At 42.7% G+C, this 13993-nt stretch overlaps 1 protein-coding gene across 1 annotated transcript; it reads right to left on the minus strand.

The window, feature by feature from the left end:
• Positions 1-11355, minus strand: LOC130867552 (protein FAM104A-like). The gene is made up of 2 exons (XM_057759599.1): positions 11215-11355; positions 1-234 (listed from the first exon to the last, which is right to left on the minus strand). The coding sequence occupies exons 1-2, from the start codon at positions 11353-11355 to the stop codon at positions 1-3; spliced, it is 375 nt and encodes a 124-aa protein (XP_057615582.1).
• Positions 11356-13993: the final 2638 nt, after the last annotated feature.

Genomic DNA, 13993 nt, shown 5'->3' on the forward strand with positions numbered 1-13993 from the left:
TCACATCGGTAATTGTCCTCTCTGCTCTAGGCTATAGAAATGGGCTTCCTTCAAGATCTGGTTGATGTTGTAGTAAGGACCTTGGCCTTGGCACAGTGCATGGTCTTCGTGTGAGAACTCGTGGACATTGGAGTAAAGTTCAGCAATGTTCCGGTTTACACTGCTTTCTGGTACACTTGCTCGTACTGGGTTATTGATGCTGCTGTGGTTTCTTTCATTAGCACTGCTTGATGACTGTAAGTAGAAAGACAGAAGGAGGATGGCTGTTATGATACTGTCATCATTTCCTGTTCAGCTTGAAGAATACTGGCATCATGCTCTACAAAAGGCTCCACAGTCTATGAAGTGCAATCACTTGGGTAGCTCCTTCCCACCTGACAGCACTGCTATAGCTTAAACTGGGGTTAATGACACCCATTTGATACAGCAGGAAAGAGATGTTTTACAACCCAAAGACAAGTCTTTGGGAATGTCTGTTTGAAACCTCCAAAACCCTTCATATATCCTCTGACCCTATGGCACGATGCACATGAATTACCTGAACCAGGGAAGAAGCTCCCAACAGCCAGGACAAAGCAGCAATCCATGGTGCAGAGTGTGATAGGGATAAATGAGTAAAATGGAATGCAAGCCCAAGTCCCAATGTGGCAAAGAAATGACGGGGAAAGCTCTACTTACACAGACATGCACATCTGCGCATGTGTATACATACCAATAACAGGATCTTTCCATACCTATCCCCGAGAGTGGACATATGTGCATGCCCTATGACAATACAAGCAAGGTTCCACTTATACTTTGAAATGATTTTGATATTTGTTAATCTGTAGGCCATCAGCCAGCATTTCTGATGTTTAACACAGACTATTCCCCAATCGTGCTTTTAGTATAGTTTGCATATGGTGAGTTTGCTCTCAATATTGTCTTTCTTGAAGTAGCTGCACTCTGTCATATTGGTGATATCATGTGGGATCCCACCCAAAGAGCCATATTCTGGGGTTCTGTAAACGAGGGATACAACTCAGTGGTAGAGTGCTTTTCTCACATGCATGGGACTTTGGGGTTCATCTCCTTGAGTACAGGAACACACACTCACGAAGTTCTTGCCTCTAATCTTAAGACTATCAAAGGAAGAGATGATCACAATGACCCTTATGTGATCAGAAATGTTGAACACTATTGGTATCGTAGTCTTATAAGGTCATCTTTCCCCATGATAGCTGTAATAATGACAGAAAACAAGATGTGCCGTCATTTTCCAGGCATGTGGAACTGCTCAGCCCACTACATCACCTACAGGTATCCAATGACTATTTATGCAATGAGATTCATGCACTCAAAGACTGTACATGAGAGACACAGAAGTCAGATGCATTTGTTGGTGAGTCAACAAATGCATCAAATAGCTACCAATGAATTTAGGGGTTACGCTTGTGAAAGAGGTCAAGAGGAATCCAAAGAAAGTATGTCCCCTATAAGGCCTCTAGTGTAAAAATTTAGATATAACAATTTTACTATATGGTTTGTTTATAAACACGCAAACCCAGGCAATGTATCACATTGGATAAAAACACCCAGTACACACTCTGGTTTCTGTAAGGTAGATTTCCTTTCTTGGTTGTTTCATGTTGTTGTGTTTTTTTTTTTAATGGAAAGCAGGGTAATCATCATAAATGGGAGCATTTTACTTTGCACTCTGTGTCAGGAAGATGATAGTATCATACAAAGACTGGATATATTACACAGAGGGGCCCTGGGGTATGGTGACAATGGAGAGCTTGCCTAGCACACAGAATGCACTGAGTTTGAGCCCAGTTCAGCATTACATGTGCTGAGCAGTACTCCTGTAGAACCAGGTGGACGTGGAGGATTTGAATGTTAAGGCTATGATCATCTTTAGTAACATGGGCAAGTTGTGGTTTATCTGAGTTACCTGAGACCCTGCCTGTGAGAACTCACAGAAAACCTCCCAGTTTCTAATTTCTAGCTGGCTCACAAAATTTTTACCTCAGCTGCGTAGTGGCATCACTATTACAGTAATGCTTATTGTACAACTTAAGCATCTTGGATATTAACAACCAGAAACCAACAAAGAGTTTTTATAAGGGAAGTAACTGCCAGGGCACATGAGCACACCCCTGTTATACCAGCACTCTAGAGGCTGAAGATCTAGAGGACAGTCTGGACTACATATGAGCTCCAGGACAGCCTCAGCTATCTATTAAGAAGATGCCAAAACAAAAACCCCGACAGATGGACAGGCAAACACACATGAATGAAGTAAGAATGAAAAAAAGAATGCAGAAGGAAATTCAACTAATATAAACAATACATCATCTATTCATAGTCTTCAGACAATATCAGTTGTGCTTTTCCTAAAAAAGGAATTATATTCTTGATTTCTTATGGGATGACTATATTTCCCAAGTCCTTTGAAAAACTTAAAGTGTAGTTAATAAATGTCAACATTACATATTGTTTGGAAAAATTCTCATGTTGTCTTAGATTTTTCCATTGTTGTGATGAAACCACGACCAATGTAACTTACAAAAGTGAAGCTCATAGCTTCAGAGGTCAGCCAGCGACCAAGACCACTTTGGGGGCTACATGGCAGCAGGAAGGTAGACATGGTGCTGGAACAAGTTCTGAGAGCTTGACATACAACCAGAAGGGAGGAAGGGAAGGAGGGAGAGAAGGAGGGAAGGAGGAAGGGAGAAAGGGAGAAAGGGAGAAAGGGAGGGACAGAGACAGACAGAGAGGCTGGATGGGCATGTCATGGGGCTTGAAAGCTCAAAGCCCACCCACATAGTGACATACCTCCTAATCCTTCCCAAGTGGATTTAGGACTGAAGATTGAGCACGTAAATATATGAGCCCATTGGGGCTATTCTTACTCAAACCACCACATACTTGTACAGTTTGTGATGGGAAACCATTGCTTCTACTTTTGTGATATCTTCACTTTCCATCTAATCTACATCAAGTGATTCACAGGCAAAACAAAGATTCACTTTGTCAGTAACTGAATAACAGTATGCTACTACAAAATGAAATGAAAATCTTTTATGAGATTCAGTTCCTTCTGACTTCAAAACAAAGATTAGAGAAATAAACTGCAATGCTAGAAAAGAGACCTTGGGAAGGGTGCTCTTATGATACAAAGTGGCAAAGACAGCCTACCCTCAGCTCCCTAGGCAGGTCTTCCACCATCCACAATGGCTATTCATCAAATCAACTGTCCTTCCACTTACAAAGCCTAGACTTTGTGATGTTCTTGCTGTGAGAATGGCCCTGAGGAAATTTTTTTATTTGGAAATGTTTATAATGCAGGAACAATGGGGAATTTGTCTATTGTGTGATTAGCTTGCCCTTTCGGCAGCCCAAATGGCATTCCTAGCAGAGATATTTACACCTTCCTATAATTCAGTTTCAGAGTGAGTTAATTTCTCAGAACATAGGAGACCTGAAATATTTCAAGATCTCCAAAATTTAATTGACACGTGAATGACCCTTAGCATGTTCTGACTGCTCCCAGAAAAGTATTTTCAGAATGCCCACCCATGTACGAAGAACAATCCACTATGGAAAAAAGGAGAAGATTTATTGGCTGGGAGGGTGGCTCATATCTTTAATCCCAGAACATGGAAATGAGAGGGACTTGCATCTATGTGAGTCTGATGCCAACCTGGTCTACACACTGAGATTCAGGATAAGCAAGGTTACACAGTGAAACCCTGCCTTGAAAACAAACAAACAAGAGAACAAAAGAGATGGATTGATTTATGTGTCCCTGGGCTTAGTCTATGTGCACCAGGAGTACTTAGGTGCCTGTGCAGGTCACAACAGGGGAATTCATGCTCTTCAGCTGGAGTTGCAGGTGGAGAAAAACACTACAATACGGATGTCCAAATTCTGAGAGAGAAGCTACTGGTCCCAACTGATGACCCATCTCTCCAGCCACACAAAGCCCATTCTTCTTTCTATGCACTCTCAACACACTCGAGCACTTGTTTTGGGCTCACCCCTGCAGGTCCATGCACTCCATAAAATCAAGGGATATTTCTGAAGAATCTGGGGAAGAAGATCTCACCATTTAAAGTATGCAATGATATGGCCTAGACACTTCAGCAAAGGCAAGGTTATACTTTGTTGAAGACCTTAATAAAATCTGCATGTTTTCCTCAGAGTCAAGGAAGCAGTGTGGTCAGCAGAGATCTGGTACAGTTCTGTTTGAGGACAGGACAGAGAATTGCCTGTGCATGTTTCTTATTTACCAGTTAGCTCAGAAGCCTGCTCAACTGGGCTGCACTTGGGAGAGAATGCTGGGTAGACACAGGCCTTTGCAATGCCCAATCTATCCAAACACATCCTTGTGGATTTACTACTGGAACATGAATCTCATCTTGTCCCCAGAGGGCCTTGAGCTGGAACTGACCTGAAATTCTTTTCATGAGGTCTGTACTTCATGGGGATGAGCTTCCAAAAGAGGGAAGCAGCCAGCAGTCCTACCCAGCTATGATGCCGGTGAACCACAACAACCAGCATGGTAAGATAACCCTAAGGGTTCGGTAGTGGCACATGCACTAGTGGTGACCTATGGATCCTCAATCTTCAGTCCTGCTCAGGAGAAGGGAAATCATATCTGGTACAGGACACCTAGGGGTAGATATAATAATGGAATCTCCAGAAGCAGTAACTGCCCCTTTAAGAAAACATCATAATCCCTAATTATACTGCAAATATCTAGCCTTATACCCAGATAGAAGTGCAGTCCTCATGCAGCATCATGGAAACGTCTTCTTCCAACAGAGACCACTGAAGAAAGCCACAACTAATGAAAATGCAGCACCGTGGAGCCCAGTCCCAACAGACACAAGGAAGAGTGTGGAAGAGGGAAAGAAAAATTCCTTGAAACAGAGGATCATGAAGTTTCCTGTGAGGCAGTGTCTCCTGGGAATGTCAGAAGCAACACCCATGGTCTCACCAAAGACATGCCAAAGTGGCCAGGAAATAACCGGGACACCTCAGTGCTACGAAAAACAAAAATGTAAACAAACCTATAGGCAACAGAGGGACACTGGTAAGTGGGAGAAAAAAAGCCCACAAACTGATTATCCAATACCCAATGCCCACTCGAGAAGACATGCAGAAAGATAATATTATAGGGACTGAATAGGTTGTATTTTTTATTCTCTCTCCCTCCCACACACATACCGTGCATGTTTGTGTGTGTGCTTGTGCACGCATGCATATGTGATTTCAATGAAAGAAAATAAACGTCAAAATTTGATATTGAGCAAAAACGAGCAGTATATGAAAAGATTTCCAAGGATAAAGGAAGGTTGAAAGGAGGTAAGTATATTAGAATCTTAAAAATAAAATGACTGGAAGATGAAAGCCACCTGCTCTAGGCAGTGCAGTATGGGAGGAATCCTCACAGACAGAGTGTAACCACTGGGGAGAAACAGCTCAAGACTGGTGAGGATGATTTGGAGGACAGACAGATGCTGATAAGATGTGGGGTTGTGGCCCCTAGGGGAATTCTCCAGCCATGAAATGTGCAGGAGCAGACATGGCAGGAACATGTGGAGACCTTGGGTGTCCCGCTAAGAACTCTATTGAGCTGCATAGACAGATGCTTTCGTGGATGGGTGGGAAAGGAGGACAAATATGACAGAGGACACCCACAAAGTTGTGGAAAGTATCCAGAAACAGGCCACACAGGTCTTGGTGATATTGACAGAAACAAAGCAACATCCGGTAACACCCAGAGAGTGAAGGAGAGACAGTCCCTGAGAACAGTGCACACACAGAGAGAGAGAGAGACAGACAGACAGAGACAGACAGAGAGAGAGAGAGAGAGAGAGAGAGAGAGAGAGAGAGAGAGAGAGAGAGAGAGAGAGAGAGAAACGTCCGGACCACTGCAGACATCACCTGGCAATTTCTATATTCCCACGTTTGAGCTTAGCATGCTCCCCAGATTGAGTTCTCCAGTGTAAGCTAAGGCAAAGGAAGGGGCAGCTGCAGACAGTAAGGTGCAGTGAGCAGCTTTAGGAAAAGAACTGGCAAACAGGAGGTGGTGGGAATGCAGACAGCAGCTTCAAATCAAAGGTGAGAAGGAAGGCAGCACCTGGAAGAAGTATGTCAAGTCTCCAGTGGGTGGAGAGAGAGCCTCCATTGGTAGTGACACAAATCCTGAGGAAATGGAAACAGAAGCAATAAGGAAGAAAGTTATCCTGAAGTATCACCCCAAATACTGAATGGAAATTCATGAATATGCATGCTATAGAACTGGTAATGCTTCCTAAGGTAAAAACCAAGTGAATTCAGCATATTTTGATCTTCAACTCTGGCTTTTCATCCAATTCTGTTCCTATATACCTCAGAGATATTCATTTCTGAATCCCAACAGTGTAATGAAATTCACCCTTAATATCCGCTGCACCCCAGGAATTACATGATGTTGTTTGCTAACCAAAACTGACAAGCCCTAAAAAGCCCACTGAAGACTTTAGACTATGAACTCCCAAAAGCTCCTCACATTTACAAGGGCAGACCCTGCTTTTCTGATCCCACCAAACACTGCACACTCTTGAGTCAGAGGGCACCCAAGAAAGCAGGCTGTTGGATTACTACCACTTTGCAAATGAACAAGGAAATGAATGGCATTCATATGGGAAATTCTGTGTGCAGGGAAAGGGCCTAATTCAGGCCATCTGAAGACAGGAAGGTAAAATTGGACCAGACCTTGAGTTCTAATCTGCATTGTAACTGAAAAGTTCCACCTGTGATACAAGTCATATGACCTCTTCCGTGTGAAAGGAGTGAGTGGAGCTTGAAGAAGGCAAACAAAAGATGACTAGGAAGCCTCATATGTAGAACACATGCTTATCATCAATCGACAACTCTAAAATCTAAGGTGAACATGCATATGAGAATGCTCCCCATACTTTGGCATGCTCCATGGTCAAGAGCTCTTAAAACGTCCACAAGCTATAAGGCCACTTTAGGACGGATCCCTCACTCCCAAACACACCCTTTCAATGAATGTATCTTCTAAGATCACCTCAAAAGGCACTCCCTTTGCTTAGGTTTCACAGCAAAACTAAGGACATTTCTTCACCTCAGTGAAAGACTCAGAACCCTCTCATGTCTCCCTCACAATGTTCTGTCTTCCACATCGTACAAAGGAGTCAAGAGTGAGGTACATTGGCTTCTATTTCATTTCTGTTGCTGTGAAAAACACACTGACCAAAAGCTACTCTGGAATGAAAGTTTGCTTTGGCTTACAGATCCGGGGTTTCATCCCTTATTGCGGGAAATCAATGCAGGAACTTGAAAAGCATCTCACCTTCAGTCAAGAGCAGAGAAAGACTAAGCACAGGGATCCTTGCTTGCTTGATCTCTTGGTTACAGCTGGCTTTCCTCTTCATGTATACATTCTAGATGCCTAGCCCAGGGAGTGACACCACTCACAATGGGTTGGGGCTTACTGCATTCACTAACAATTAAGATAACTTCACAGACATACCTTAATCTGATTTAAATCATTCTTCAATAAGACTATTTGAAAGTCAATGAATTGAACTGGAAACAAATTATACTGAATAAGGTCACCCCACCTCCAAAAGGACAAACACAACATTTTTTCCCTCCTATGTGGGACCTAACTTTGACTATTTTGCTTTGTGTGCTTATCTTGGAGTCCATTTGGGACCCAAGGAACTAGAAACAAAACCTTGAGTTTGGAGAAGATTGTACAAAGGACGGAAAAGAGCACAATACTGGTAACACCAAAGTGGAGAGCAGAAATCATGGTGTCAGAACGGCTCAGACAGCTTGTGGAATGATGGGAATGGGAAAAGGAGGGGTTGGTGTAAGGGTTAACCAAAATGAAGTGTGCAGAAAGAAGCTACATGAGGACCGATGACGACCTCAGATCCCGAGTATAATAAGTAAGAGGAGGTGGTGGAAGACGTGATATGAGAGAATGTGAGGGGCAGACTGTGGGTGGAGAGATGAAGTGAGAATAGGGGAAGGGAGTGGAGAGGGCAGGGTGTGGACAGCTAAGGAAAACTCAGGGTATATGAAGAAGCTTTGAGAAATGCACTAGATGATAACTAGATGATAAACGAGGTGCCACAAGGACATGTGCTCAACCAAGCTCATACTGTACATGCAATTTTTAATGTTTCATTTATCTTATGTACATTGGTGTTTGTCTGTGTTATCCTATGTTCATTGGAGTTTTGCCTCCATGTATGTCTGAGTGAATAGACAGCATAAGAAAAACTGTGTTCCCAGGCATCCACGGGGATGTCCCGAGCTAGGTCCTTGGGCATTAGAGAAGAGGGTGCCTGAACTGGCCTTGTCCCTTAGTCGTACTGATAAATATCTTGAATATCAGAATATAACCTTCTTCCGGCAATGGATGGAGACAGACAGAAACCCACATCGGAGCTGGACTGAGCTCCAAAGGTCTAGTTGAAGAGCAGAAGGAGGGAGAAGATGAGCAAGGAAGTCAGGACTGCGAGGGGTTGGTCCACCCACTGAGACAGTGTGCCTGATCTAATGGGAGCTCATCAAAGCCAGCTGGACTGTGATCAAACTGAACTCTCTGAATGTGTCTCACAATGGGGGCTGACTGAGAAGCCAATGATAATGGCACTGGGATTTGTCTCTACTGCATGTACTGGCTGTTTGGAATCCTAGCCTGCTTGGATGCACACCTTCTTAGGCGTGGATAAAGGGTGGAGGGCCTTGGACTTCCCACAGGGCTGTCTCTGAGGACTGGAGGTGGAAGAAGGAGGGTGAGTGCGGTAGAGGGAGTGAAATGGGAGGAAGGGAGGAAGTGGAAAGTTCGAATGGTATAGTTTATAAAGCAATAGAAATAAAATAAAAACAAAAAATAAAGTAGTAGTGGTAACTACACCTGTGTGAATGCATCAGATGCCTTGGAACTGGAGTTACAGGCAGGTGTGAGCTGCCATGTGGTGCTAGGAATTGAACCCGTGTCTCCTGGAAAAACAGACAGTGCTCTTAACGACTAAGCCATCTCTTCAGCCCCCATACATGCTATTTTTAACAAGGATACTATTTGTGGGTGAACAATGTTATTCCCTGAAACCATAGATCATTAAGTAAAAATCTCAGCCCTGCACACAAATTACCTCTCTATTGTCTGGAAGGCCTCAGAGGTGACCAAACTGTAAAGGCAATTGCCTCTGCTATTGGTTGCCCAACAGAAGAAGGCATTAGGTGCCTGTGGCTGAGATACTATACACTTTTGTTACAGGTTGTAAGAAAGTCAGTCTTGAACTCACCTGGAAATCTCCCAGCTGGCTAATGTTCACAGTACCGGGAAGGTGCTATGATGGCTGTCGTGAAGGAAAGGATGTAAGTGATCTTACCCATTGCTGGACCCAGAACAATACAATACTGGCTTGCAAGGCATGATGAGCCCACTCATGTAATGACTGCAGTTCTGTTCCTGCACCTAACCAATTCTTGTCCTGATTGAATCTGAAGCCTGCTCCACATGAATGAGGGTATGCCTGGTGCTATAAACATTGTCAAAACGTATTATTAGTGAGCCGATATTTCCTTCAAAGTGCTGGGGGAGGACTTACTGTCATTTTGTTAAATGATCATGGTGTTAAACTGCCTTCTAAATATTCGTGTTTGCTTGCCTAGGTCTGCACTGCTCTCAACACTGGTTTGAGAAGCTTCTAGTTGTGATGAGTAGTCATCAGTGCAGAGACACATTATGTTTGGAAGGGCTGGCCTTGAGCAACAGTGAGTGCTCAGCCACAGACAGGGCACCTACATCCACGAGGTGCCGGGAGAGGTTGCAGGTGAGGGTGAAGAAGAAATATCGTACTGTGCAGGTGAAGATGACCAAGAAATTTCAAAGAATACAAAAGAGTATTAAAAACATCTCCCTCCCAGGTGCTTGCAAGTCCTGTCAGGCTGACAGGTAAACCAACCAGCACAGCCCACAAACTGCTAGCACCAGAAAGAAATATAACAGGTTGCCAAACATTCAAGCAGACAGCTTCCTTTACCCTGCCTACAACACTGGTATCACAAAGAACTATAGTCCTGAGTTGGGCACGTGAAGGGTACACAGAAGCCTAACCTAAGTAGGTGTGAGGCCCATAATGCACTTTTCTGGTTTGTCTGTCTGCTGTTTTCTTGCAACTTGAGCATCAGGTCCCATGTGATCATTAGCAAAGGCCTGGGACCTGCACTAGTAATCCAGATGCTCTCCTTGAGTCTCCATTTCTTGTTTCACTCACTCGTAGGAGAACACTGTGAAGCCATTGTTCTCTATCAGGAAGACAGACATGTACAGAAGCTTTTGTCTTTATGTTTGCACTACCATATCTCATTCCTTAGAACCAGGGAGCAGATTTACATGCAGACATCTAAAGATGCTAACCTTGGGAACAAAGGCAGTGTTCACATTTAGGTGACCACATGCAACAGAAACATCAATGGATCAAGAAATCTATTTCCTTGACTCAGGTAGATCTAGGTACATTTTATCCAAAACCTACCTGTGTCTGTCCCAGGGGAATGGCACACGTTGACAAGCCTTTCATCTCTTGCTTGAGAAAGGTAAAGGTGAGCCATACTTACTCATTGCCTGATGAGAGCTGCCCAAAAAATCTTTACAATGCTCCCTCCTCACTTATGCTTCCATTCAAACCATGTTGTGTTACCCCTTACTGGTTGTTAACGTTAAGACTGTGGAAGCTGAAATGCCAGCTCTTCGGCATAAGCATCCCTAAAGCTCTCCCACGTCCCTTCACACAACCCCACTTTGCTTTTTGTTTTTTTCAGGGATAAACCAAGAAGAGCATTGCAGCTAGTAGCCCGCCACTCTATTCTTCAAGTTTATGTCTTTCCTAACCATAGAAGGTGGGGTTCAATTCTCCCTCCCTATTTGCAAGGTGAGGGAATTTCTGGAACCCCATCCTCCTGTTTGGGCTTGGGAAAACATCTCTGTGGGTCCTGTCTCTGTCCTGCTGTGCAGTCAAGCTATACTTATGACAATACTTAAAATCCTGTTCTGCCTCAAAACCAATGCAGCCACAGAGAAGACTTTCATGAGTGTGTCTGGAGGGTTCTCTTGCCAACATGGAGATGGAAATGAATGCCACAGAGTGGGCAATGAGTCAAATGGAGAAGCTGGGTGGCCATCGCTCCTACCTCTATAGCGTGAGGGTCCTGGAAGGCCTGGTCGATCCTATTCCTCTTTGAATGAGGGTCATCTTGGTTGTCCTCCTCGTTGTCATCTCTTCTCCTTTTCCTGAAAATAGTTTTCAGAGGGAGAGGAAAACCTGTCGTCATTCAGGATTGATCTTTTGGGTGCTTAACTTTCAGCCCTGTGCCAATACCCAAATCTGCGACCTTGTCTAGGATTAGAACAGTCAGAGCTGCTCTGATGGATTCAGAGTCTGCAGGTAGATGGCACTAGGCAGTGGAGCAAACAAGTCAAACAGGAATCCTAGGAATCCTAGGTGTGCCTGAAACCCAAGTTCAAGTTCCCTAAATCAGAATCTTAATTTGAAGCACTGCTTGTGACCAAAACATAAAGAATTTTATGGTCAAACATTAGAACTCTACCTGACCAGGTTCATTTTCTTCATTCTCTGAAATAATCGCTCCGAGTTAGATGATTTTAAGCCCTGCCATAGGGCAACTCAAGATATGTGAGCCTTCTTTGCCTATTCACTCTTGTGTCCCTTCTGCCTGTGGCTAGAAACAGACACGTCCTGTGTACTGTCAGATCATTCCTGTTGCTATAACATCAAGTATGATGTCACTGTAGCTAGTGACTTGACTGCCACCATGACACTCTGGCTCATGACTTCCCTGAAACTGTCTAAAAGAGTTTTCATGCTTCATTTCCTTATATCTTCCCCCATGCCCTCTTTCCACAAATAATTAGTTTGTGATGTTTGACAGTATTATTCTTGAATATTCTTCATATGCTATTATAGAGATTATCTTGATCACTTACTATATTGAAGATAGTTGGTAGGATTTTAGACATATATTTGTCTGAGTTCACTTATTTTTTCCTAGTTTTTAATGTTGCTTTACTGTCTGAGAGAATTCTTCATGGTCAGATATCGTACTTAGTTTAAACACTTTTCAATCAAACTATCAACAAAAATGAAGCTGCATATTGCAAGCAGAGGTTATGCCCAGACAAAGAAGTGTTAACACACATAACTGGCTTGTTCTATTGCCAGTGACTTTTGCAAATGTTTCCTGACTTATCTCCCTGTAATAACTTAAAGTGGAAAATTAACTGCATCAGGGCAATACCCAAGATGTTGCACTTGACATTTAATTTAAAGAATTTCTTTAACGGAGAAATAATTCTGAAAGTGAAAAAAAATGAAATATTGCATGTCTAAATCAAATAATATCATCATGATATAGATACTCTATGGATAAAGTTATTCAGGAGATTTGTATATAATGTTATTTTGTAAAAAAAAAAAAAAAAAAAAACAACTTAGCCTGTGTGGGTCTTTCCTCAGGTATTTGTGCAAAGCAGACCCATTTTACATAGTTTTAGCCACATGTCGAAATGAAAGAATTTTGAAATCTGTTTAATTCTCCAAGCATAAGCTTTCCTGAGAAGTAATCATGTCCCCAAACACAAGAATATATTCCTAAATTAGTGTATTGATCAATATATTTTTAAGAAATTAAAATTACATTTATTTAATTTTCTGTGTGTCTGTGTGGAGATACATGTTATTGTTTATGTGTGGTGTCTGGAAGACAACCCATTGTAGCTTCTTCTTTCCTGATTCCGCATGGAATCTGATTGAAAACACATCATTAGGCTCGGTGTCAGGGTCATTTAGCCATTTTTATCATTCAATAATTTCATACGTGTATAGAATTTGCTTGGATCAATCCCATCATAAAATTTCTGTTCTTCCCCTCCTGCCATATTTACCTCCCAACTACATGTACTGTTTAACTTCTTCCTAAGACCATGTAATGCTTCCTGTATGTGCAGGGCTTTAAGAATGTCTATTGGCACATGGGTCACTTCTCAGGGGCCAAATCCCTTACAAAGCTGGGTTCTTCCCCAATAACCATCACTTGTTAAGAGATTTTCAGATAGCCTTGTAAATTCATGAACTGATTCGTAATCCATGCTAAGCTTTTCCTGGTTTGTTCTTGTGTTTGTGTTGTGCATGTGGGCACAACTGCCATGGAATTCATGTGGGCAACAGTGCTATCATGTCCCGCAAATAGAATTTCCTGTCAAACATCCACCACTCCTAACTTTTACAATTGTTCCTTCCATTCTTCCCTGATGGTCCCTGAGACTTGGAATGGATAGATTCATGCTTTAGATGACCCGTTCTGCTGGTTTGGGGGCATCCAAGTCACATTGATCATTAGAGGTTCTGACGATAATTGCCATCTACTTCAAATGGTGACTTTCTTGTGAGTGTTGAGAGAAGAACTAATGTATGGATATAAAAAAATATTAGGGGGAAGTTTAATATTGTTTCCATTAAACGGAATAATAGAATAAAGAATTAAAAATTCTTTTTAATGCTTAATAATCCAGAGACTCTTGGCTGCCAACACTTTTTTTTTTAATTTATTTAATTATTAAAGATTTCTGCCTCTTCCCCGTCACCACCTCCCATTCCCTCCCCCTCCCCCAATCAAGTCTTCCTTCCTCCTCAGCCCAAGAGCAAGCAGGTTTCTCTGCCCTGTGTGAGGTCCAAGGACCACCCACCTCCATCCAGGTCTATTAAGGTGAGCATCCAAATTACCTGGGCTCCCACAAAGCCATTACGTGCAATAGGATCAAGAACCCATTGCCATTGTTCTTCAGTTCTCATTAGCCCTCATTGTCCATTATGTTCAGCGAGACCGGTTTTGTCCCATGCTTTTTCAGTCCCCGGCCAGCTGGCCTTGGTGAGTTCCCGATAGAACATCCCCA

This window comes from Chionomys nivalis, chromosome X (genome assembly GCF_950005125.1).
Source record: "Chionomys nivalis chromosome X, mChiNiv1.1, whole genome shotgun sequence".
NCBI lineage: Eukaryota > Metazoa > Chordata > Mammalia > Rodentia > Cricetidae > Chionomys > Chionomys nivalis.